The sequence below is a fragment of the Haliaeetus albicilla genome, chromosome 2, assembly GCF_947461875.1.
Source record: "Haliaeetus albicilla chromosome 2, bHalAlb1.1, whole genome shotgun sequence".
In the NCBI taxonomy this organism is placed as follows: domain Eukaryota; kingdom Metazoa; phylum Chordata; class Aves; order Accipitriformes; family Accipitridae; genus Haliaeetus; species Haliaeetus albicilla.
The window spans coordinates 1,773,117-1,799,639 of NC_091484.1; the positions used below are offsets into that span (position 1 = coordinate 1,773,117).

The following is a 26,523-nucleotide window of genomic DNA, read 5'->3' on the forward strand; positions in this document are numbered from 1 at the left end:
CGCAGGAGCCAAAGGCCAAGGCTTCAGCACTTGCCAAGGAACGGGAAGAGCACTCAATGTCCAGGACAAGGAACCGCTGCGATAGCTTTACGGTGGAAGTCACGGGAGGGACAGGTGCCTTCGTGCTTACAGCCGCTCCTGCTGAGCCCCACAAGCATTACATGACTGACAAGTCATTGAAATCCAACTAATGGTGACACACACAAAAAAACTAAGAATTGGTTCAGCATCTCAACTCCCCCTCCATCAGGGCTGAGACAGAAGAGGAGGGTTTTTTGGTTTTATGGCAAAAGATCCTCCTCCCAGGAGATACATTGGCTTGTGACGTTTGTGTAAGGCTTTTCTGCACAGCTCACCATGCAAGGTGCGTGTGAAGAGGGACGCAGCCTCCCCAGTACGCTCGGGGCTGTCAGCCATTCCTGCGTCTAAGTGTACCACCACCCCAGGGAGGCCTCTACACAGGGAACTTAAATCTAACCTCGATAAATAAAACCAAATGTTTATTTACACCAAAGAATTCCAACACTGGATCTTTCACATATGAAGGACAAAGTATATATACACAGCAAGGGGTAGCAGGGCTGTAACAAGGGTGCTTTTCCGTTGTCAATGATAATATTTGTCCACAATTACTGATCTACCATTTCAGTTTAAGTTAACATCTGCTCGCTCCTTCCTCTCAGTGCATATTTACAAGACTGTGAGGTAACTGGTATTCTCACCACATGGCACGTGAGGGAGGGGATGGTGGGTGAAGATGTGATATCGGACTTGGCGCAGTCTGATTTTTCCAGCTTTAAGTAGCCACCAGCTTGAAACCTATATAAACAATTTAAAAACAATATACCCAATAACAAACTAATTCCAGAGATCCAAGCAATGGCAGGAAGAACCCTCCATGAGAAAGGGGCTGATTAGAGTACAGCTCACTCTACAGGAGCGCCTTTCCAAGGAGGTGGCAAGGACTCCAATTGGATCAGTAACTCCATCTTTTAAGACTAAAATTACATGCAAGGGGGTGAGTTGGCATTCTGGTTGGCTCCTCAAGAGACATGATTCAATCCAATTAGGGTTTCAGACATTATCTGCACTTACTCCTTTTAAGCTTATACCACCTCTCCATGCTGGAATTGTCTCCTCAGTGTACCCCGGCTGAGTCATATGCAGGACATGGGGTTAAAGTGAGTGTACTTTAAGAATCCCCCTCCCCTGCCTCACGAAGACTTGGTTTGGTAGTCTCTGGAGAACAGCACAATCCCCCAAGGTGTAGGCTCATGGAGGAGTAATGGTGGGAACATGAAGAGATTTCCAGCAGGATGCAAGAGCTTGGAAATGCTGTTGATTCATCTTTGTTCTTAAATGAAGAGTACTTTTTTGGGGGGGCGGGGGGGGAAAAACTGTCCGAGAAATATTCCATCTGTAGGTATTTTCAGGGAATCCCCTGAGTTACGAAAAGTTCAAGTAAAAAAAGAAAAATCAGCCTATAATAATTTTGTATATAATGACTGAACTACTATAAATCCACAAGCAACAGTTCAGACACGGTGCCTCCAAAGCGTTCATCCCCTCCCTTCCCCTGCCAGGCACGAGCTGCGTCCTGAGGAGAGGTGGAGGGGGAAACCTCTTCCCCACCTGACTCAGCTCAGGCAGCAGGAGACAGAGCCCATCACTACTGCTGAGCGCCTGCAGCAGCTGGAACGGGCATCCCCAGAGTGGTGGTGGCAGAAATGACGGGTGAGCCTGCTAGAGGTCCAAGGGGTGAAGGTGTTGGCACTGAAGAAATCCCTGGAAGAGAGACAAGTAAGCAGGAATTAGAGTGAAACCAGTGCATTGCTATCCAGGACAGCTGAGCTTCGTAAATGAATTAGTATCTTTGCAGGTCAGTTTGCTGCCGCTTTGTTACATTTTCAGAGCTGCCAAAATAAGCTGAGATTAAAGATCTGTCACTGTTCTTTGCAGCCTCCAAAAAGAGCACAGATTTGTATACATACAAGTGTCACTGCCGGGCAGATGTGTGGCAGGATCACTGTCCTCCAAACTGCTGCCAAAATATCCAATGGCAAAGCACTTTTTAAAAACAGACCAGAAAAGCAGCTCAGGCTGCAGCGAGGCCTTATTTATCATGCTCTCCCACCCACTTCTTCATAGCCCTCCTTGCCCTTGTCATCAGTGCCAGGAGATGACCTAATGCCCCACCTGCAGAACTCACCCTCCTGGATCCTCACATCCACACAGTGCATGTAAATGCTTTAAAATGCCACACAACAAGAAGAGTCGATAGTAGAACTGACCTGACATCATACTCGCACTGCTGACAGGAGTGCTGCCACCCGGCATGTTGGACGAGCCCATCCGAGCTTGGTCTTTCACAATGGGATCTAGGAAGAGCACACTACCCTTAGGTGCCATGTTGCCAGCCAGCCAGCCAAAGCACGCCGACTGCCTGCGACCTCTATGCTCAGCCAGTCCTGGCAAGCTGCATATGTCAAGTAATATCAACCATCATCTACTGGAACACAGAAGTTTCCACCAACTCCAGTGGGAAGCACCCAAGAAGGTACCAAGGTAAAATTATCAGTGAAAAATCACCTAAATGATAGGCTTTGGAGTTCAGCAGGACTGCTTGACAGGAAAAGCTGAAGGAAATTAAGGTGAAGTTGATCTCCCTTCTATGCTAAGCAACTGCATAATCGCATAAAGCCAAACCCAGAAAATGGGTGTAGCAAGCAGAAAGATTATCACTAATTACAGTCGTATGTCATGTCTCTATACGCATCCCACAGCAGCCTGAGAGTCGTAATGAGTGTCACTGGAGCTTGTTGTCTTCTGTAATATGTTCCCAACTTACTCACCAACTCTTTATTTTTAGCCGCAGGTAAATTACACTACCATCTGAACAGAGACAACCCCTTTCTGCCTCCCAAGCCTACTGCATCAGACAAGGGAATTCCAAATTTTGCCCTTCCTCACACCGAGTTCAGTACCACCTGTATCTCTATTTGGACACAAGTTAATTTAGCTGTTTGTCCAACTTTCACACTCCAAGCTTTCAAGCTTTACTAATTCTCGTATTTGCAAAACATTTCACTTGAACATTTGGCACAGGCACAGCACAGATCTATACTGTTTGTTAACTACACAAGTCCATTCAGCACCAAGGGAAAAAAAAAAATGTAAGTGAGCAAATACTCATATTTTGCATTGTTACAGCCGTTTCAAGAACCTAAATATCATGATTTGTGAAAAACAGCAAGCATTTAAAAACATTTACTAGTGAAAATTAGATTTTTGCTTGCAAAATCAAGGCCTGAATATACCATTCGCTAAGGTACACATTTAGCAACAAAAGGAGTTAAAAGGGCCTGTTTCTCAACAAACCAGAGTTATCTGGTTTCATCAAAATGCAAGATTCTGTGTACCCAGACACCTGCTGAAATCAGCATGGGTTTAGCACCAAAGCTTCTTTAACACAGCGCTGCTGATTCACTGGCCCGACACGGGCATATAACACTTTGTTTCCTTGGCTGGTGTAGGTGGCAGTGGCCTACTTTATCCACCACAGAGACAAGCAGCCTCAGCTCCAGTGCAATTATTTGCAAAGACCAGGCTTATTATGTTGCTGTTCTTAGCTCCTATCTGAACAACCTACAGGAATGGAGACTTCCCAGAGGCAGAGGAAGAAGTCTTTGGACAGCAGTCGATGACAGCAGCTGATACTTACAGAAGTAGGGGTGTTCCATGGCTTCTCTTGCTGTGAGTCGTGACTGGTGATCATATCGCAACAGCTTGTCTAAGAAATCCAGAGCTTCTGGACTCACCAGATGTTGGTTCTCACTGTGAACAAAGCGCTCCCATCGCTTACGGGAGTGTCTGTAGAAAAAGACACCCAAATCAGGCTAGGCAGAGGACATCAATGCCAAAATTCACTTTTTTAAAGAGCAAGAACTGCGACAGATGTCCATCTCCGAGAGGGGCCGCTGCTTGGTGCGGCAGCAACAGGGCCGTGCTGCACCAGAGCACAAAGCAGTACACCGTGTCTCCACGCGGTGGCACAGCCACCACAGCCCCGGACAGCATGAGGACTCAAATTCAGAATGGATCTATGGGCCTAAAATCCCAGCTTCTGCTCTTCTCTCATGCCCCCAACATCAGTATGTGTCACACAAAATAACTCCATGAGGCAAAAGATATGTAAATGCCATCTTAAGCAGCACCTGATTTTCTGCACTGTAATTCTGAGAAACACCATTTTGCTTTTTCTTCCCCAAGAATATTGGTGAGAGCATTTGCCCTTCATGCTTTATGCTCCGGCAGTTCATTTATTGCCTAGATGACATTTAAAAACCTCTCCTCAAGTCCATTTCCAGATAAAGGACCATGGGAAACACTAGCAAAAGGGATCAAAGGCACGAAGTGACAGTTCTCAAGCATCTTGGCTCTGATTTCTCTCATAAGTGTAAGTTTTTGTTAACTTCAAGGTCTGTTGACAAAGCAGTAGCTGTCCCAGTAATAAAGAGCTTATGAGCTACTCTGGACCTTGGCTCACCTGCCCAAGATGTCATTGAAACGTGGATCCAGTTCAATGTTGTATTTGTCAATGTAGTCATACAGATCTTCTGTTCCCAGCACCTTGGCTATCCTCACCAGCTGGGAACAAACAGAAAAATAAGTCACTACTGTGAGGGTATGATAATGCCAGAGCCTGCGTGAAGATACAGCAGCACATTCCCTTGGGAGCTTGAACCTGGTCTCAGTGGTCTGAACCAGCAGCCACAGGGTCATCTCGTTGCTCTGACTTCCCTGGCCACATACAATCACAGGCGTGGTGAACATGCCTCTGCTCACAGTCAGAACGTAGTAACTCAAGGCAGCCAGGAGGGAGCTGCATACCCTAACATCACTAAAACTTGAGACCTTGCAACACTAACTCCCTTTGTAGCAAGAAAATATTCAAAACCTTCGGGGGTGGAGGCAAGAATAACTGGTCAAAAAAGCAGAAACTCTGTAAGTTGCACGTGAAGGGTGAAGAGCCACCACGGAGGGTTCTAGAATGAAGGTTTGAGAATAGGTCACTGTTCTTGAATGTTTGCATGTTAGTCAGATGCAGAGCACGTGTTAAAGGTTTAAGTATAACAATTTTGGCCTAAAGGCAACACATCAAAGATTTAAGAATCTATATAAAACTGTACCAAATTCAGAGTTTCTATACAGAGGGGAGGGAAGGTGGAGAGTGGCAGGGGCTTTCCACGCAACATAACCTCAGGAATAGTCAATCTATGTAGCAGAACACACCAGCCTTAATATAACTATTGTTATAACTTTTTCCAGATACCTACTGAGGAGCTCGTAAGCACAAAGCACTATAAATCTATTTCTATTGAATTGGTTAGATAATCTTGCACACTTGAGAAAAGGAATGAGGCTTCAAATTGAGCAAAGAAGCCATTAGAGAAATGCTTAAATTCTTCTTCGGATCCCTCAATAGAAGTGTAAGCAGGAAACCTTCACTGTGCTAAGAGAACAGAGATTGTACATGACCAGCTCTCACCTGATCATAGTTGTCATGGCCATGGAAAAATGGCTCCTTTCGGAATATCATACTAGCCAACATGCAACCCAAGCTCCACATATCCAGACTGTAATCATACATCTGTACAAAACCAGAAGGACAATTCAATTTCTAATGAATTAAGCAGAACAGAGTCCCAATACTAACAGGGTCCCCCCTCCCTCCAGTGATACAAATGCGGCCACATTATGCTGGGAACAGACTGAAATATCTTCATGCATCTTCATCACTGATGACTGTTCAGCTCAGTGTTCCAGTTACTCAAACTGGGATACAGCAATTAGCAGAACAGCAGGTATCCTATTTCCATCCTTGTTGATAAAGATATTAAAGACCAGTGCCTTTTTCTATTTTCACCACAGACTTCAATGTTATGAATCACTGAGAAACACATGTTGAGAAGGGAAGCATCACAACAAGCATCAAAAGGAGTGGACTCCACAAGGTACATGGGCAAGTGAGGAAGTGCCTTCATTTAGAACCAGCACAATCTGAAAGTCACCAGTAACACTGCTATTTCCAGCCCACAGCATTTCCATAATGCAAACTGCCATCAGATATGGGGATGTTTTTATAACTTAATTTAGAAGTTTGTGCAGTACTAGCTCTTTCCACAAGGGCTTTGTTTCAATCTTGTACCTTACTGCAAACGCAGCCTTGCTAAAAATATTCAACATTTGTATTCCAAGATCCATGATGATAGTTCTGCGGCTCTTCCACAGGTCCTGAGACTACTCATTAGTTTCTTTAATTCAGTGGCTTTATAGCCACTGCTTTCTGCAATACATTTTAGAATGGACTGTCTTTAGCTTCAGGTGTCTAGATATCTGAATTTCAGGTTTGCTACCTTGAAATGACACAGAATTTCCATACAGAAGTCAGTGATAAATCCTGGTGATTCTTACCTGATAATCTACAAGGAGTTCAGGTCCTTTGAAGTATCTGGAAGCCACTCTGACATTGTACTCTTGGCCGGGGTGATAGAATTCAGCCAAACCCCAGTCTATTAGTCTAAGCTAGAAACGAGAGAAAAAGAAAAAAGGCTCAAGGGATGCTCCAGCTCTCCACTGGCTGAATGACACTACTGGTGAACTTAGTTTGAAGCTTCATTTACAAGTGTTTTATTTCCAATTAATTTGACGTTGATCAGAGTATCTGTTTAGACACTCTCCACAAACTCATATCACCAACCAGTCTAAATAAAAAATGTCTCCTTACTAACCCTGTTTATGGTTATGTGTAACCCATAAAAATTAAGAAAAGCAGCTTATAAAATTTCATTTCACATTTCTCCACATGATGGAAGTGCAGTCCCCCTTATCTGCTAGTACCACTACACAGGAGTACCCAAAAGGGATCCTAGTTCACCAAGAGAGAAGTAGGACCTCTCCCTGCCCTCCAGTCACCCCACATTACCTTTCTGTGCTCATGGTCAATCATGACGTTGTGAGGTTTGACATCTCTGTGCATGATTCCCATGCTATGGCAATAATCTAGAGCCTGTAGGTAACATACAAAGAAACAGATACTGGAGTCACAAGAACCTTTCAAGTTCAATCATATTCAGAAGTATTTCCACATATACCAAGTCTAACTAGATGGCAAGACTTTACTGTCTAGTGTTATATCCTGGACTAGACTCGCTGACCACAGAAAACTTCTAGAGTCCCCCTCAAAGGGAGGTCCCAGCAACAGAAGTGTTTTGACTTCACATCATGTGCTTCCTCATAAAGATGGAATTTCAGAGCCCCTAAGAGCATAGTTACTAGGCACTACTGATAAAGCAAGCCTCCCCTTCTCCAGACTCCTGAGGAAAAAACACTTTTTTCAGAAGAATGGGCAAATAAATTTGACTCACATTTACATTAGAGCACAAAACCAGGCAGTAACAGCTTACAATTTTCTGTTTTCAGAAGCTATATGTACATTTGATTTAGGATCTTAAGTTATCTCATTGTACCCAAAGGCTCCGCTAGTCTCAGAAAAAAGGACTAGAATTCGTTGCAGAAACAAGGCTGAACAACTCATACTGCCTTGATATCTATTTTTCTGCCCAATTCTTCCATAGGCCTTCTCTTCCCTTCTTCCCCATTAGTGACATGATAACCATGTCCATAGGATTAGTTGAGTGCAAATCCTAGAAATAAACCGATAAAACAGCAAAACACCAACTTACCTTCAAAATCTCATACATGTAGAATCGAATATCATAATCTGTTAATGTCTGGTATAATTGCTGTGGGATACAAACACATCATATCAGTGTTCAACACCCAAGAAAAATATCACATCCCTGCCAATCCAGAACAACTCAGCCCTGTTCTCTGCTGCTGTGGTTCTCCAAACCTATTTGAAGGAGCAGTAAAACTTTCCCAAGTTACTCCGATCAGTCTGTTCCTCTCCCCTTTCAAATCACATACATAGTTTACTTCCAGCTCTGCTCAGACAGTACATTCTGGTTCCTGTCACTAACTCCCTCAGGTTGCACTCACCCACTACCAGCACAATGGATTATGCCTGCAGACTGGGTCTCAGAAAGACCAAGGGTGCTCTGCAACATTAAGCAGCTATTCCAGATGGCATTGCACAGCCATTCTTCTCCTGAGGCAGGTCAGTAGGGAAGGGGACAAAGAAACATTTAAATCCCTTTTCCCAGAAGTATGGAAAGCCACAGAAACAGCTGTCCACATTTAAAGAGGTTCCAATAAATAGTTCTACACTGAACATAAAAGCAAAAATGTTTCAAAAAGGCAGGCACTGATGGTCCACAAGATAACAGATTAATTTGCTCCGAAGGCTAGAATACTAGAATACCACTTGGAATCTGGATTCTCATCTTGTAACTTCTGTGGCAAAATGGTACCAAAGGACTAATCACAAACTTCTGTGCCAAGTGTATTTACCTTTAAAGACAGTTACTATGTTGGAAGGAAACGATTAAATAACCTGCCTGTCCCCTACGTACTTGCCTTTCCCCAGAAAAACATTACAAGTGGCTTTCAAACGGAAAACATTAGAAGTTCACGTCCCACACTGTACCTTAAAGTCTGTGTTGTTTACATGTTCAAAAACCAAAGCGGGTGTCCGAGACTAAAACAGAGAGAAAAGCGTTCAGCCATGTTAAGTTGAGAAAATATGTTTTCATTTAGGATAATTAATTAAACCATTTTTACTCCTAAAACTGCTAGAAGCCCCTCTGCCTCAGACATACTTATGATTCCCCTCAGAGAAACCAAAGCCAAAGCCTGCAGCCCCTGCCAGCACTGTTTGTAGAATGAATTAACTTGTCTCAGTTCACTGGTATCTCATCCTTACAGAGTGAGGGGCTGAAGGGACCTGGGGGGGGGAAGGGCCCTCTAAAAGAAGTTAATCAGATTAAGAGCTGATCTGATTAAGCAATTCAAAAGCAGGATTTAAGAGCAGGGGAAAACAAAAAGCTAGATCAGAGCTGAAGTCAAACACAGCAATTTCACCCATAACCCCAGCATACCCTTTAAGTTCCTTCCATACTCACCACAGGATCTTTTACTATATCTGCAAGAGTGATTATATTGGGACCGCCTCGCAAGTTCTCTAAGATCTTGATTTCACGCTTGATTTTCTTCTTTTTAACAGGCTGAAGAATAAAAACCCAAAGTGTAAGACAAAGCACTCCAGTAAAGTGAGGCTAATAGACAGCTCAACATCCAGATGACAAAAGTCGGTGACTGCAAGTCAGCAAAATACATCAGAGTCTTTGCAAGTTAAGTTCAAACAGCTAGATCTTGCTGTTACCTGACTATGCATCATTCCAGTAAGGGCTCAAATACCTGCCATCTCCTTTCTAACCATACAACCCTGACAGCTACAAACATTAGTTTCATGTGAATGACAGTTAGGAAGATGACATATATTTTTTAAAGCTGTCTGAACATGATCTGATAGTCCAAAACTTCTTAACTGGCATGTGGTAAATGTGTAACTACGAGAAGTCCACGAGCTATCTACGGGCCACTAAATGAAGGTATTTCACCAATCAAGGCTGTGGAATAACCAGCATCCAGGAGACCCTTTCTCAATCTGGAAGGATATTACATGTGCAATGGAACATGCAGAGCAGAAATGAAAATTTTAAGGTTAGCAGTCCCTAAATCTAATCAGTGGCCTTAAAAGACAATGATCCCATTAGGTCATAGGCCTCTATGCACATGACAGCATGCCAGGGCACTGGCAGTTAGAGAAGCTGAGAATTTTCTAGTCAGCTGTTGAAGTGTTGCTTAGCTCCAAGTAAAATGTGTTGCACATCAGGACTTCTTTAAGATAGAGGCTAATTCCTTACAGGCAGAGATGTGACTTAATTATTAAGTCTAGGGCTTCTCTTAGGAGGCTCAAAATGATGGACCATTTCACTGAATGACACTCCAAAGCTAGGCTTTAAGGATTTCAGTTTTAGACCATTGAATGTTTTAGACCATACGCTGCACTTCCTGGCCTCCTGATTACCTCAATACAGATTTTATCTTTTCCCCAATCCCAAGCTCACCTTGAGAATTTTAACAACTACTTTTTCATTATTTGTAATGTTGATGGCTTCAAACACTTCACTGTATTTGCCTCGGCCTAATTTTCGAACTAGTTGGTAGTCATCTTGATTTCTGTGGAGATAGAAGTTAAGAGTTACAAAGAGCTCAGTCATTTCCATCACAATTTACAAACTAATCCTTAACACTAAATCACTGCCTCACCTTCCAGACAAGGTGGATTAACTAGTGTCTTACATCTCCTGAACATCATGATTAAGAATTAGGAGAGAAATAGGGAGCTTCTACTCACCCAAGTTAGATTCAATCCAGAACTTATTTCTTCTGCAGTAGGTAACATAAGCCCAACTATGCATTTCAGCATCAGCAAACTTGAGCTATCCCTTCCACTGGTCCCTCTATATTTGGAAGCCACATTTTTCCTTGTGTAACGTTGTTAAAAATCAGCAAAGCCAGTAAGACCAAAAATTTAAGTGCTAGCCTGTTTAAAAACAGACTAGGCACAAAACACCACTTATGCTCAGAAGACTGTATACATTTCAGAAACCAGGAATTGCAACAAAGTTGAGCGCAGAGCTTAGTCTGGGCCCTGCTATACAAAAGCAGGAACGCAGAGCTATGAAGCTGGCATCACTGCTGTCTGATTCTTGGACGGTTTAGTCATGAGCCCAATTTAGACACCTTCTTCCTTCAAAAAGAAGCAGACATGTCTTTTCCAGTCACTCGCAGAGAGCTGAGCAACAAGTCACAAAATAGCATGTACCTATTTAAGTCTGCTGAGTCTCTTCACCCATCCAAGTCAGAAGCAACTCAGATGTCTTTTCACTTCTTTTCAGTTCTCACCCAGGGCTGTTTAGATTGTTTCAGAAAAAGATTTTCTCCCCTCCGAAAGGGGATGTTTCCTGACTACCTGGCAAAAATTCTTCAAACTCTTAAGGAAGCTGCTAAAAATGTTCCTGCATCACTGGGGATTTAAAATTTTGACAAGAAACACTTTTCTGAAGACAAGTTGTGATCCTAACACTTGCCATGCACACTAGACATCTGCCAAGGAGCACGAAAAAGCCTAATGCAGCACAGGTGCCTGAAATCCCCCCATGCACCACTATGCAGGACGCTACAGGGATTGATCCTTGTCCAGGGACATCCATAAGCAGCCCAGAGACTTACCCCCACTCAACAACATGCGACTCATAGTCCCAGTACTCCCGGGGTCTGTGTGTGTTCACATCCGTGTAAACTCTGGCCCTGCTCGGCACGGGTCCCGACATATCAGACAGGTTGGCAGGTGAAAATGATGAGATGTCTGAAATCAGAGGCTACCCAAACTGCAAAGCTGGACAGAGGATAAAGGCCTCAGATTCTTCCACCTGCAGAGAGAAAATAAACCAGAGGTTAAAATCTCAAGATACTATAAAAATATTTAAGTTAATCATTAAAAGCTGCTGAGGAGAGGCTGGAGCCCAGCCACAGGCCTGGGATCATCTGTCAGAGCTTGAAAACAATTTGTCTGCTCTCCCTCACAAGGGACAGGACCACTTGGCCCCACTAGCAAAAGTAACACCCACCCCCCCCGCCCCGCCCCTTGCAACTTCAGCATGTAGTTTCCAACTTACAGTTGCAAAGATAACTTTCCAAAAAGGAAGATATGCAACATACTCTGTATCTGCAGTCTCCTTCCTTTCAGCTCCAGAGTGAAAGCAGCAGCCATCAGCTGCAATTTCTCCCCCATCCAGGAAGAAGTCTTGAGCCATCCCATGTAACCAAAACACTTCATTCACTCGAGGTTGCACAACTATCACCTCTTGCAATGCACTAATAAACAATGCTGCAAACAGAGCTGACAGATCAACAAGGTCACCTGTGCAACCGAAATTAAGCACTTCCTGAAGTTTAAACTTCTAGAAACACCAGTGTTCATTTAAATCAGAACTTCAGGATTTATCTGCAATTCTTAAAGGGACTGAAGCCTTTCATGTGCTCACACATAAAGGTTTGCCTGGCTACGTTGATTCATTCTGTGGAAAGGAAAAAAAAAAACCCTGAACTGAACACTACTCTGCCCTTTCTGTCTGGAAAATGCAGGTACTAACCGAAGCATTTATGTACAAAGCAAGGCTGGTCAGCTCAGGAGCAGGTTTCTGGAGGAGAGCAGAGAAATCCAGATACTGTGTCAGAACATGGATCTTCTCAGTTTTAAGCACCCTCCCACTTGTATATTACTGTACAGGCTTGTATAAAACAGCTTAGCAGCATTTGAAAATAATCCCTCATGCTGCTTTCCCCACAAAATAAAAATTTAAATGTATTCACCTGAAAGCAGCATCAGGACCAAAACATTATCCAAAGATAAGATTGCTGAAGTCTGAACATCACTCTGGGGATTTTCATAGTACAATGTTTTTCTCATTTCTACATATTCTGAAGAAGGCTTTTGCTACTCTGTTCAAGCCCTCCTGCACACACATCTCATCCTACCATCCCACAACAGATACCTTCTACATATAACCCAGTGCCCACTTGAAAGTGAGCAAGACTTACAGAACAGGCAACCACTGGGTTTTGTCTCTGGGCTTACTCAAGGAAAAAAAAAAAAGCAGCACCACACTGTACAATGCAATTAAGTCCTAGCACAGACAATAGCATTCTCCAGAACATGTAGGACATTTATAATGATAAGCTATATCCATACTAATTAGACAATCATGAGGAAAACTACATCCCCAACTAGCAGTGAGACAAGAAAGGACATTGGGAAGACCTCATAGAGGTCAGTCACCAGGAACCATTCAGGGATTAAATGGCTTTAGGATGCTCAGAAGACTTCACAACAAACCAAGGCATCCAGAAGAGTTCTGCTGGGATGGGGCACCAGTTTTGGTCACAACTTTCTATAGTCAAGACATTAAATCTGACTGTCCAAAAGACAGGGCATCTGTGTTGGATTATGACGCTTTATCCAAACACAAAAGAAAGACTCTGCTGCAATGATCTAAAGACGTTTCTTTGCATTCTGCTTGTCCAAAGGATTTGGTAAGCACCTCCACCTCTTCCTCCTTATAATGCAATTTTTGCAAAACTTCTGTTAAGTTTTATAAGTATTCAGACTAGTCAAAATAACTCAAGAGAAAGTTACTGTATGTCAGAAACAAATACTCTCATTTCTGAATATTTAAGACAACAGTAACTTACTACAATTTCAGACCAAAGTATTGTCCTGCCTAAAATAAAAATAGTGCCTTGGCACCTCTCAAATCTTTCACCACGAGTGAAAGCTGACACACTTCTAAACATTTGAATACAAGAATCTCTTTGTCAGCTTTCAAAATATCTTAAAAGGAAGGAAGCTGTATTGGAGCATGAAAGAGTATTGTTTGGTGTGTAGCATATGGCAGAGACTATACAGCCCTGTTTATAGAAAGGCGCTCAATCAGTGGGCAATGCTATAATCTGAACGAATATAATGTATTTATTTGCTATGGCGATCTTATCCCTTCACAGAAAATGGGCAACTGCCAGACTGCAGGAGGAAGTAATAGTCCCATTAATCAGAAAGACCTAGAAATCTGCTCAGAGCAGTTAGCTTAGGCTATCAGGATATGTCACACCAGAAGAAAATTCTAGAAGCAAACCCCTGCTTTATTAGCAGTATCCTGTCATTAATTGGAGGTCTGCAGTACTTCAGGCTGCTGCAAGGACCGCAGCAAGAACCACTGACTATGAAGATGGTGGAGGACCTGGGGGACACAGGTCTGATGTCCTTCACCGTGTCACAGCTTGACCAGCAGCTGGTTCTGCATTTGGAGGCAGAACTGTACGTGAGGTCTCTTTCTGGTGTGGACTAAGCCTCCTCAGGTGGTACAGACCTTGGCAGCGTGGGTTATTTTTTGACCTATTGACACACCAACGGTGTTGAAGGCAGCTCCAGGTAGACAGGGTTACGGCAATCCAGCCCCAAGGCTAAAAAGGGACACGGCACTGCTCCAAAGTCCACAACAGAGGTGTGACTGAGGCTTCAGCCCAATAAAGGAAGGACGTGGCACTTCAGCCAGGTGTTCAGCTAACGGAAGAATATGAAGCATTACTAAAAAAAAAAAAAAAAAGTCTATTCCTGGACAAAACGTTAGTACTCTAACAAAACACACTTTCAGAAGGTTAGGCAGCAATCATCTAAGACCTCAAACCATTTATGTAGCATGACTCTCAGACTTAGAAATTAGATGTATATTCCAAAAATGTACTCAGGCATTAACAGAGCATGCAAGTTTACTAGAACACTTTTAGTACAGTGAAATTTATTAGACTTCAAAGTTTAATCACTGTGTTTTTGTTTCTCCTCATTCCATGTGCTTCTGGCAGGAGATGCACTGGCTAACTTCCTCTGCCCAATATTCCTTGTGTAGGAATTAACTGAACCTATGTATGTCTAAGATGACTTAGCAATTTTAATTTTTAAGCACAACTTGGTATCAATAAAGAACACATAACTGCTCCACCTCACCCAGCTTAGCAGCATCAGTTTCAGCATGGAAAAAAATAATAAAAAAGAAAAATCAATCACATTATCTAAAGATATATCAAATTTCACAGCGGATATTTTTTGTCACGTAGCTCCAGCCTAGCACAAGCTGTATGTTGTAACAGACTGCTCAGAGAAAGGCTTTTTCAGGAAATCATTGACTGTAGCTTCTAAGAATGGCACACAATGCCTATTTACGAAGGTAGGTATTATTGTCTACTGTTCTTCATACAGGAAGAGGAGAGAGTCTGCACAGATAATTTGGTTTTAAAGCAAACAAAGTTACATACAAACTCACCCTGCCTGAAAGCTTCTCACTCCCTCTGCTCAAAACTGCTAAGGAATTTGTATATATTTTGCTTTCACTGCCCCTAGAGAGGGATAATTTTGCAGTGGATCCAAGCTCTTTGACAGAAGGGACTGACACAAATATGGACAAATAACGGGAACAGGTGTGCTCATGCAAAAGTCAGTTTAGCTTGCAGTTTCAAGGCAGAAAGTCTACAGTATGAGTAGCAATTACACCTAGATGAGATGAGTGTCCTGAGCTTGTTATAAAGGATGAGTTCTATTTCTGCAGAATCCAAACAGAACATGTAATTTATTAATTCCTGCATTAATGACAGAATAATTTATATTGGGAGAGACTGCTGAAAATAATCTAATCAAAGTAGATCTAATCAGGTCAGATTGCCATGTCCAGTGTAGTCTTGAGCATCTCCAAAAAACACAATGCACCTCTGAAAATTTTAATTTCTCTGGTAGAGAAGGTCTTAACTAGGAAACATAACCATGAGCTTTTAGGCAATATACCAGAGGTCACAGAGAGGGGAAGACAAAGCTTCCAGTTATTGTCTGATACACACTGTCCAGTGCTAAGGCTTGCCTGTGCAGGGACAGAAAAACAGGTCTTCTGTTTTAGCACTTGTGGTGACACCCCTTGGGAAGACATTACCGAACAGCGCTCACATGGTAGCTATAGCAAACAAGCACCATGCAAAAGTTTCAGTGCTTTGTTTTCCCACATAGGCCTACCCTTAAAAATGCAGTTTAAGTATTAATAAACTGATAACTAGCTAATCTCTTACACAGCATCCTTATCAAGAGCACTCCATAGGACCTCCGTTCATCCTGCATACAAAAAAATCCCAAGAACACAGCCAAATACAGCACTGCATGTACTACTGATAATTACTCCACAGGAGTGCCTGAGAGCCCCAGTCAAGAGACAAAAACAATTGTGCTATCACCATATAGGAATTTTTTAATTGGAAGGTCTATTAATTAAAAGAGATCAGTTCTTAAAAGTTTGAATTATTCTAACAGTAGCCTATTGTCTGTACAGCTTAGCTTGCCAAGCCAGACTTTTTATGCCTAAAGTTCCATAAAACGGTAAAAAGCCTCTCAATGTTTACTTTGAACTTGATTTTTAACACATTTTAATTTAAACCACTGTTACTACCCCCTTCCTTTTTAAAAAGGGATTTTATCATCCTTACAATGCGCTCTAATCTCAATGGCAACCCCCATCCCCAGGGAGGACTTGATTTCTTGTGAAGTACCCATACTTACAGCACCTATACCCAATTAGTACAGGAATTTCCTATGCACTCTGTCCTTCCAGATGTATCCACTTACAGCAAGCAGCAACAAAACATAGCTAAGAAATCTATGCAAATTAGTTTTTTTAAACACCTACTTAGCCTCTAAAAAAAAAAAAAAAAGGTGAATTTTACAAGTCAAGAATCACTGAGATACCGGAATTTTTTTTTTTCCTCCTTTTAAATTGAAATGTTTTTGGCACAGAGCTTCTCTCAAGCACATGGTTACTCACTCAGAACCTTAAACCTAAGAAGTTGCACCAGTATGATGCAGCACTCATACAGACTCCCAGTGAGCTGGAAGCCAAGAGCTTCCCAGAAGACTGGTGTCCCGAGGAACCTGCAAGTGCTATCCAAGTGATGACCTTTGTGGATAAGGTCTGGAGTATAAATAATGCACCCAAGAACAGGAGTACTGCTTGACACTGGCCTCCCTGTGGATTGCTGCTACCAGCACAACTTGCCCTCAGTATCAGCAGTATATTGCCAGTAGTTCCAAGTTCATCCAGACAGAATGAACCCAGTGAACTACATTCAACACCACATAAACATGATCATTACCGATGACCCATCTGAACTCAGATTCAGGTAGCAGAGAGCAGTCCCTCTGCTACCTGGAGGTAGATAGGCCCCAAGGAATAAGATAGGCCCCAAATTGCACCAAGCCAAACTCAAAGAACCAAGAAAATATTTCTGTTGCTTTATCAATTCCAGATAGACTGCCCCAGACAACCACATCTTCCCCTCAAGGAGAAAGCGAGATGCACAAATTGGTCAAATGGGTCTAGAGACTTTCCTCTCACTTCTACTTTCCCCATGTAAGCTCATTACCAGCGGCGATTGTGACAGACTAAGACTGCAAACAGGCTAAGACAGACAGCAGCCAGTTAATTTTGAAAAAAGAAAAGCCCTCTGTCAGCTGAGAAGACCAGAATTACAGTAAGTAGTCTGGAATCAAAAGGTCATTCCTTTCTTTTATCCACAACTGCAAGTGAGACGTTACCTTTCACAGTAAACGGCTCAAACTCAACCTCTGAAATCATGAGTGTATAACATGCTTTATTAGTGAGAGGAAGCATTACAATTTTCAGATAAAATTGATTATTATTTCCTTCACATAGCCCATTTATCCCTTGCCTGTAAGCCTCCCAGGGAAGGAGTGCTCACTTCTTCAGAGTTTGGAGAATATCTAGTACTGGATAGACACCACTGAAATTAAAAGATCAAGACATGCTTAAATACTACAGTACAGCCTACTAGCAGCCAACATTAATCAAAACCCAGCTTACCTTTAAAAGAAGAAATAATAGTAACCAACTCTATAAAAAATATGTTCTGTCTCACAAAATAAATCTTATTTGTGTATTTTCATGATGCTGGAACTGCAGCAATATGAGTATGGAACAGATGACCTCCAGAAGTCCCTTGCAACCTATATTTTTCTATGATTTTATAGCTGAAATAGAAACAAGCCTGGATTAACAAAACTGACATATTACATCCTTTCCTGAAGACCATTTACCTACTAAAGGGACAACATCAATAGAAAAGCAGATTTTAAAATCTGAGTTAAAAAAAAGCTGAGGTTTGAAATCAAACTTTTCTCTTGGTATTTTTTTTTGAACAGCACAGTCTGCTCTAACTACTTTTTTCCACCAAAATTATTTTCCGGACTTCTTTTAAATAGCTGATTGTGTCCGGCTGTGGAGAAATAACAAATCATGATATGAAGACCTCAACATTCTCTTAAAAAAGAAACAGGAACAGTTGTGATTAATTCAAAACAAGACATGACCAGTCACTAGGGAAGACAGTTGACAGGTTTAGTTGAACTGGAAGAAACATCTTGGAGTAATTTTGTACTAGCAACATCCTAAAATTGAGACTGGTTCTTCCTTCATCAGCTTCACCAACTCCTCCCCTGAATTCCTTGCAGTTCCTGCCAATGAAGAAGTCATCCCTTGTAATGAGCATCACAGCCTATATGAAGTCACAGGACTGACCACGAAACGGTTTTACTGTAACTCCCTATTTTATGATAATCTCCACAGCCTTGGGGAAAACTTAACTCTCCCGCTTCACAAATGTAGAAAGCAGCATACATCATGCCTGACAATCTCCAGGTTGCCCTGGCAGTATCACTGGTACCCACATGCTGTCCTAGCATAAGTTCTGTCACAGTTAAGTCTTCATTTTTGTTCAGACCTGTAACAGCTAAATTTTAGTGGAGCTTACACAGACCCTCTACAGGTTTCCACCATCTCAGCCTAGCTGGGCAACTGTCCTCTGCAAAACTTTAGTGTTGGCAACAGCACATGTACCTGGGGCAGAACAGCTGGGACCTTCTCCAGCAGCAGGAAGCTGCCAGTGATGGGAACGTTCCTCACTCCATCTCCTAAGGGATTTTATACAGAACAGTCGACTTTGAAAGCTCTTCTCTTCCCACTTCTCCCCCAAAGTCAGGGACTCTCCCTCATCTTTTCCAAACTAAGCTAGTCCACAGCACACAGAGCAAAGGGAAAACTCTTCCTAACACAAAAACACTGAGACTGATCTCGGATGAGACTGTGTGACTGCAGTGGACAGCGACACCAGCGAGGCACCCAAGCCCCAGCAGCCTATTGCAGGCTCTGCCACTTTCCTACACCTGTGACTTCTCCTGCCACAGTTCCCAGCCTCCCACAAATCACAGTGGACATCCTTGCTGAAGACTCCTGACACAATCAAATAAAAATGGCTACAAATGTAACCAGGAATTGCCAAACTAACCTGTCAGTACACACATACCAAAACAAACTGATGACAATATTCTTCTGCTGGCATCTTGGCATCTCCTCCCCGCCCTGACAGTTCAGGCCAAGCAGGGAGCGCAGGAAAGGCGGTGGAGTTTTTTGGAGGCACATCTCTTTAGGTCTGACCGAAAGCCAAAGCCAGAGTACTTGCAAGGACTTCAACGGGAAGCAATTCTTTTTCTTCTAAGAGCATTAACAAAACTAAAGCTCCTATCGCTGGAGCTTTGGACAGTATTTTCCAAGAAATTGATTACCAAAACCACCATTTCTGAGATCCAGGCAACACCAGGTAACTCCTACTGAAGGCTCACAAAGGGCAATGTTTCAGCACTACTGCAGGCTCGTCACATCTGACATCAGGTCAACTGTCAGCGTCCTCTGGAAAGTTCTACCTTCCTAATTACTGCTAAGTGACACAGTTGTTTTCCTCATTAATTAGTACACACAGAGTACTGACAGGCCAATCGTTCAGCCGATTTGACTCCTACAGTTCACATACAGAGAGTGATTTAGCTAGAACTCAGACAGCTGAACTGTACCTACCATCTGTAAAAGTTATGTGTTTTTAATTGATCTGATCATGCAATTCCTAGAGGCAGGAACAGTTACCAGAGCCAAAGAATAAACCAGCATACATGGCACATAACTATTTCTTCAGGAAATCCCCATGATCAGCTGTTCCCATCGAGCAGGCAACACACCGCAAACCGTCTTCACTGTTCAGCTGGCATCCAGAAGGCTCAGCAAGAGACACCCGGTGCAAACCACTGCCAGAAAGTAGAAGTTCTAACATAATTCTCTAAAAAATTCATCATTATTAACACAAGACAAACCTAGCTACAACCGTTCTGAAAATCAAATGGAAGAAAACAGCTATTAAACTCCAGAAATCCATATCTATTATGCACTGGGTACCCTAACACAACACACTGAGTGCTGGGTTTATACAGCTACAGCCAGACAGGCAGCTCTCCCAGAGATTGCAGGTGACATAAATGTACTAAGATTTTAATATTTCACACCAGTGTTTTGGAGACTAACCGAAGCCTGGTGACCACGGCCTTCATCACTCAGTGTAACCCAGCAGGGACACAAAAGCCGAACCCACCCTCGCTATGCCAAACCAACCCACACCACTGTCAGCCATATACAAGGACAAGTTTGTCCATCTCCATGGCATCTTTCTTCACACCTTACAATCACCCAGCAAAGCCACTGTGCAGCATTAAGTCGTGGCTTAGGATGAGTATATATTTATATGCCTGGTAAGATGCATATGTTGGACATATGCCTGGATGCCATACATTCTAATATACCAAAACTTGTAACTCTTAATTTGTAAACTCAGTTGAAATGAATCTGGATGCTGCAAAACTTCCTCAGTGAGGAAAAAGCCCTACTCTTCCTTCTGGAGTACAATTAAAATGCTGCCTAATCTGCAGAAGGCAAGGCTGGAATTTAACAGCACACTGGTAACAGAGAAATCTGTGACAAAACTTGTAAGAGAAGGAACGTTGCAGGAGCTCTTGCTTTTCTACACTGGAAATTAATTTGTTGTGTGTGGCCACGCTTATCCATTTTCAGAACACTAAAAATAAAGATCTACTGACAACTCATGCACACGTGTGCAAAGATGTGGTGAGAAACTGTCTTCTCCGAGGGTTTTGGCAAGAACACGGGAGAGGCACCATTTCACCTCCCTGGACACGCAGGACAACTTCGGGGGCGCTTCTTCACAACATGGCGAGACCTCTCCCACCCAGCGAAAGCAAGTTCTGGCATGTAATTCTGTGTTAACACCGCAGAACACGCTGGACTCTCCCTACACTTAGCTTAATTAAAAAAAAACCAGCAAACTCCTTTACGCTTTGGTTGTTCCAGAAGGTGCAAGGGCAGAGGCCTACTTCTCTGCAAAAACAGACTGAATAACTTCAATTTTCTAGGACTGCTGTTAATACTCAAAGACACGACTATCCAATTGGCAACCTGCAGCCAAATTCCACCTTGGCCCAAAATTATCTTCCACTTCCATCTAGCACACATTTTATTCACCATTCACTTCAATTGCCATAATATAATCCAGCCATTAGATTAAGCAGCTGGACAGCCTGCTTCAGAAAGCACCTCCCTGCAAATGATAATATACCTTAAAAATTAGAAATCAGTCATAAGAAGGACATAGCCTAACTCTCAGAAATAAACTCTCTGGAAAATTAAAATTATCGAAATTGTAACCTTCCAAATATGAGTCTGTGGTGGTATTGTCTTGAGGCTGCAAAGAGCTCCAAGGTCTCCCTTCTGCTCCTCAGCTTCCCAAAGCAGCAGCATGAAATGGATAATAAAATCATTTGTTTGAATAAAACTGTCTAGAACAGTCTGAACAAAGGAGCAGGTAAGACTCGCGGCAGGCTCACTTTGCTGTTCCTCTACTGCTGACACCTGAGCAACAGAAGATATCTGTGAACCATTGATCCTATGACCACATCAACAATTCCATTTCTTATCAACCTTTCCTACTGACAGATAGGAAACGGGGTCCAAAAACCAGCTTGTAAAAACACTCTGCTTTTAGCAACAGCACTAACGCCAGTTCAGAAAGCTGCAGTCTCCTCTTCAAAGCAGTTTTTCTAGGTCCAAAGGAGAGCTCCTTTTCTCCAATTAGGTTCTGTAAATTCCAGGAAAGTCAGCTCTTGGAAGCCCCTGGAAGGAGATATCAAATCTCAGAAAAATTATCCAAGAGTTGTCTTGCAATCAAAACCAGATAATGTTTGTAGCCAGACTGAGTCATGGCAGTCCTTCCTGATCTTAAAATCCATGGGGTTTATTCTCTCAAGACCCTTATGGGACAATAAAACCTAAAATAGCATCAATCTTGCCCAGATAGTTTATAAAACAGATACCTTAATGTAAGCAATTCCATAATGGAGGACAGTGGAGGTGATGGGTCTGGTAACCCAGAAATAAATCCCTGCCTCTTCAGAAGTGTGACATGAAATTAATCACACCACCACAATGTCACCCATTTGCTTCTCCTGTCTTTCCCTTATTCCTCAGAGGACATGAGGAAAGACAAAAAGAGAAAATTAGTTCTGTAAGGAGAAAATGCAAAAAAAGAATTCAAGTGGAAGGTATAAGGACACCTGCCATTTAATAAAATTGGGAAAAGTTACGACCCCGTCCCTTTTATCACAGTAGAAACACAGTTTCTTTCTCTACAAATCCACAAATCTATAACCACCTTTCAGCATCCTATATTCCTTAGATTCCTACCTCGAACCCATTTCATGTCTACGTACCTAACCTGCACTACTTGAAAATGCCCCAAATCTGAAACACTGAAGTCCTTCCGTATCTCAACTTCAGCGAACAGTATTTTACCAAGTCTTTCCCCAGTAATCCCCACTCACAGGTTTGCATCTTCATTCTCATGTTTCACCAGCTTTTTTCAAGTAAACGAGTACCATTAACTGCCCCTGCACAAAACTAACTCTGCTTAATATCATGAAACATTCCTTGATCCAATTTCTTCCATATTTGCTAGAATCTACTGCCAATTTTACTACCCCTCTTCCAAAAAGCCATATTCCCAACAGAACCCATTTCTCCTCAATCTGTGAACCCATGTGTCCCGCCAAACCCAAAGAACCTGTTCTGAATCTCCCACTTGGATGTCTCTGCTTCCTCCTCCAGCATCTGGCTCTCTCACCACATTTTTCCACACACTGTGGCTTATCCCCACCACAGCTCATTACCCAGCTATTCAGCTACATTAGCTTCCCCTCCTTTGCTACAGTCAAGGCCGAGATGGTGTTATCTTCCTTGCTCCAGAGTTGATGTTACCTTCCTCAACCCTGTTTCAACTCCTCATGGGCAGCACCTGACTCGGCAAGCTCACTGGTCTGGGCGGCACGATGTGTACACTGAACTCTCTGCTGCTGCCCATGCTGGGAACTAGGAGACAGTGAGGTTTCACTAACAATGCATAAATAATAGAAATTACCAGGTAACTGAGAAAGGTGAAAAAAATGGAAAGCTCTCTCCATTGCCAAGATGAAAGGATCACTGCCTACCACTGAAAATCTACATACTTCATACTCAGGCAAAGGTCTAGACCTTTACAATAAACCCTTCTCTGCCAGAAGGCATCCAAAGAGCTGAACTTCCAGCCCCAAGACATGGGCAGATCTTCTCCTCAAGGCAGAAAGCAGACTGCCCTGTACATGGGATCAGACACTCTTCTGCCAGTGGGAGCCACATCCTATTCCAGTTATGGACACAGCCTGTGTCTCCACAGAGGACGGACGTACCACTGTTGGTATGTTTTACCCAGGCACGGCATTGTGCTGCAAGAATCGGAACATTAATTGGTCTAGTCCTAGTTTTAGGACTAATTATTGAGCTGATCAAGCTTCACACTTTCCCCAAATCCTGCCTAAAGTCTTCCCAAGCTCAGCCTCCCCTCTCCTAGCATAAGCTTCGCCCTTTTCTACATCACGCCAACATGAACAATGCACAGGATGAGCGATTTCTCTGCACCTACCTATGCTACACCCAGAATCTGCGCTGGCAGAGTCACATCCAACACCCAGGTCGATTGGCAATATGGCATGAACACCAACTCTGTTTAAGCCTGAATGTTTTGAGCAGCTATTATGTTTTTGAAAAGAGAGAGTGTTCAAAGAGCAAAACTAAATCGCTACCTGCCTCCAAGCATAAACACTGCTGTCTCCATGTGCTTCTCTCTAAAAAGATGATGTTGCCCCCGGTCACCTCAGAAGAGTGCTGACCCTCAGACGCCTAATGAGCTCCTCTTCCTGAGCAGTTTATGAAACACACTGAGGACAGAGCTTGCGCGAGCCAGGTGAGCACACGTGGAGCACACAGCACAGCCACCTCCAAAGAGACGTGTGCAGCACCCAGTTTCGCAGCCTGGCATCAACAGTCAGTGCAAGAGCAGCTCTCCAAGACCCCAACCCGGCAGCAGGTTTGAACAGCACAAACCCCACACCATTGCAGACCTCTCTCACAGGTACAGGGGCTCAGCATGGGCATGAAGGACCTTGCCACTGAACAACACAGGCTCAGAATCTATAAATTTAGCTTGCAGAAGTGAGGCACATACCCTCATGAGTCTCTGCACAGATCAAACGCTGCTGTCAGCAGAAAATATACCAATGACTGAGTGTTCATAATCCAAACTTTATTGGTTGTACCCAAAGCCCTTAGAAAGAAAGGATAAAGTAATCTGACAAACAACATGCAAGGCTTTTCATAATCTTATCTACCCTTTCGTTTACAAAGCATATTTTACCAATAGCCACACAGCCCGTTGCCCCAAGGCACAATTAACTAAATTACAGCAGGGGTAAGACTGACCACCGCTGCTTTCAGAAGAGAACAGCGACTGGTGGGGAAATCTGTGAAAACCACCTTCCCCTCTACCCAGAAAGGCCCAGAACAGAGTCCCTGCGTAGCTGGGGGTGGGAGCAAGAAGAAACAGGCCTCTCCTTGCCCCTCCACACACCTCACAGCCCCCTGCTTTTTTTGGGCAGGGCAGAGAAAAGGCAAGACAGAGCTTTTTAAGTAAATAACACCTACACCGCCTGAACGTGCGAACTCGCAGGGCTGGGGGGAGGGGAAGGCTACCCTTCCGTGGGGCCCTGCCTTTCCTGCGTGGCTGGGGGCAGCGGGCGGCCCCAGACTAGCCTGAGGGCAACTGAGGCGGCCTCCCCCGCAGCGCCCTGCCCTGCTCCCCCCCCACCCCGGGGGCACGGAGGCCCCCTCCGTTGGCAAGAGGCGGCGAGCCCTGCCCTTCCCCACCGGGCCCGCCCGTTCCTCCCCGCCGCCGCCGCCCGTTCCCCCTCAGCGTCGCCGGGACGGCCCCCCCCCCCCCGCCGCGGCCCACCTCTCCTGAGGTACGGCCGCGGCCCCTCAGCCCACACCGTACCCGCAGCGGGGCGGGGGGGGGGGGGGGGGGGGGGGGAGAAAAGAAGGGGGAGGGCGGCGGAGGAGACACGGTAGCGCCTCGTCTCCCCCCCCCCCCCGTCGCCCCCTCCGCCCACCACCCGCCGCGAGGCCCCAGGAAGGGTACCGGAGCCGCCGCGGCCCGCCGGTACCTGCCGCGGCCGCCCGCTTGCCGCCCGCCCGCCGGCCTCACACAGACAATATGGCGGAGGCACAAGGCTCGGCCGCCAGCCGCAGGGACCAGAGCGAGGCGCGCCGGAAGCGGAAACCCCGCAGCCCGCTGGCGCGCGACGTGCCGCGGGGAGGGGGCCGTGGCGCGCATGCGCAGAGGAAGGAGAGAATGCTCGCCGCAGGGGGTTATGGGTGATGTAGTCCGCGGCGGCGGCGATGGCGATGGCGGCGGTGGCGGCCTCGGTGGCGCGGGGAGACCCGGAGCGGGGCTGGGGGGGCTGGGGCCTTGTCCTCGCTCCGCGGCCCCGGGTCGTGTCCCGGCACCGGCAGCTCGGGCCGCCCCGTAAGGCGAGACGAGTCGGCGTGTCTCGTAGCCCAGCGCCGCTCGCCCACCCGCCCATGTCGGTTTCCCTTCGCCCGGCGGGAGGCTTGGCCGTGCGCGGCGGCGGAGGCCGCCCGGCCCCGCGGCCTCCTTGACGGGGCTCCCGAGGGGCCGCCGGCGGCCGTCCCTCAGCGGGGCTGTGCTCGGGGCCCGCCGCCAGGTGGCAACTGCGACCTGCGGAGCCGAGACGGGCCCGCAGCCCCCGCCCCGGCCCTTCGCCCGGACCCGCCGGCCTCCGGGCCCCGCGGCCGAAGCCCCGGGGACGCTGCAGGGCGGTAGGACGCCGGGGTGTCCCGCAGCGAGGGATCCCCGAGCCGTGCAGGGGCTGTGGCGGGGTGGATGGAAGGGGCTTTTCTTCCCCCCCACCCCGCAGTGTTGGCAGGGTCGTGCGGCAGCGCTGGGACGAGCCCTGACCTCTTCGCAGGCCCGGTGACCTTCGCTCGCTGCCTTTCACCTTTTTAGCCCAGATTTAATGTCGCACAGCCCGGGAGATTGGCTTTACCCCCAAGGGTTGGCCAAAGAAGATCAACCACAGACCCTTCTATCGCAAGCTGAGCTGGGGGAGACCCCAGGGAGGAGGAAAAGCTTCGGGGCGCGGCCCAACCCCTCTGTCGCTTTCTCCGGAACCGCATCGATCCCCCCCTTGGGCAGGGCAGGAGTGCACCCTGGCTCACGGCACCCTCAGAGCGGGACCGGCTGGGGACACGCAGCCCTGGGCTGGTCACTCACTGCCCTGCCACCGTGGCTGGGCTCTGGCCAAGCGCTGCAGCCTACTTGGAGCTGTGAGCCAGCCCGGAGGGGAGTGGGAGGTTTGTGCTGAGCTGCATCTGCACCCCTCTGGAGCCCTCCGTGCCCTTTAGCACCTAGATATGAGGCACAAGCAGACAGGAGCCAGCCTGGACCCCCACCCCGAGGCTTCCCCCCTGCCATGGCCTCATGGAAAGCTGAGCATGGCCACGCTTCACCCCGCTTCCCTCCTGGTGTGGGAGTCTCCCCCATGGGAGG

The 26,523-nt window shown here is 45.2% G+C and overlaps 1 protein-coding gene across 2 annotated transcripts; it reads right to left on the minus strand.

Moving 5' to 3' along the window:
• Positions 1–479: 479 nt before the first annotated feature.
• CSNK2A1 (casein kinase 2 alpha 1) lies at positions 480–25,256 on the minus strand. 2 transcript variants are annotated; one of them, XM_069801880.1, is made up of 13 exons: positions 25,118–25,256; positions 11,260–11,459; positions 10,092–10,203; positions 9,084–9,185; positions 8,609–8,659; positions 7,746–7,805; positions 6,986–7,069; positions 6,475–6,585; positions 5,549–5,650; positions 4,547–4,647; positions 3,722–3,870; positions 2,292–2,378; positions 480–1,785 (listed from the first exon to the last, which is right to left on the minus strand). In XM_069801880.1, exons 2-13 carry the CDS (start codon positions 11,358–11,360, stop codon positions 1,670–1,672), a joined length of 1,176 nt encoding a protein of 391 aa, XP_069657981.1. In that variant the 5' UTR covers positions 11,361–11,459; positions 25,118–25,256; the 3' UTR covers positions 480–1,669. The 2 variants fall into 2 exon arrangements, with proteins under 2 accessions (XP_069657981.1, XP_069657988.1); XM_069801887.1 differs by having other exon boundaries at positions 25,093–25,195.
• Positions 25,257–26,523: the final 1,267 nt, after the last annotated feature.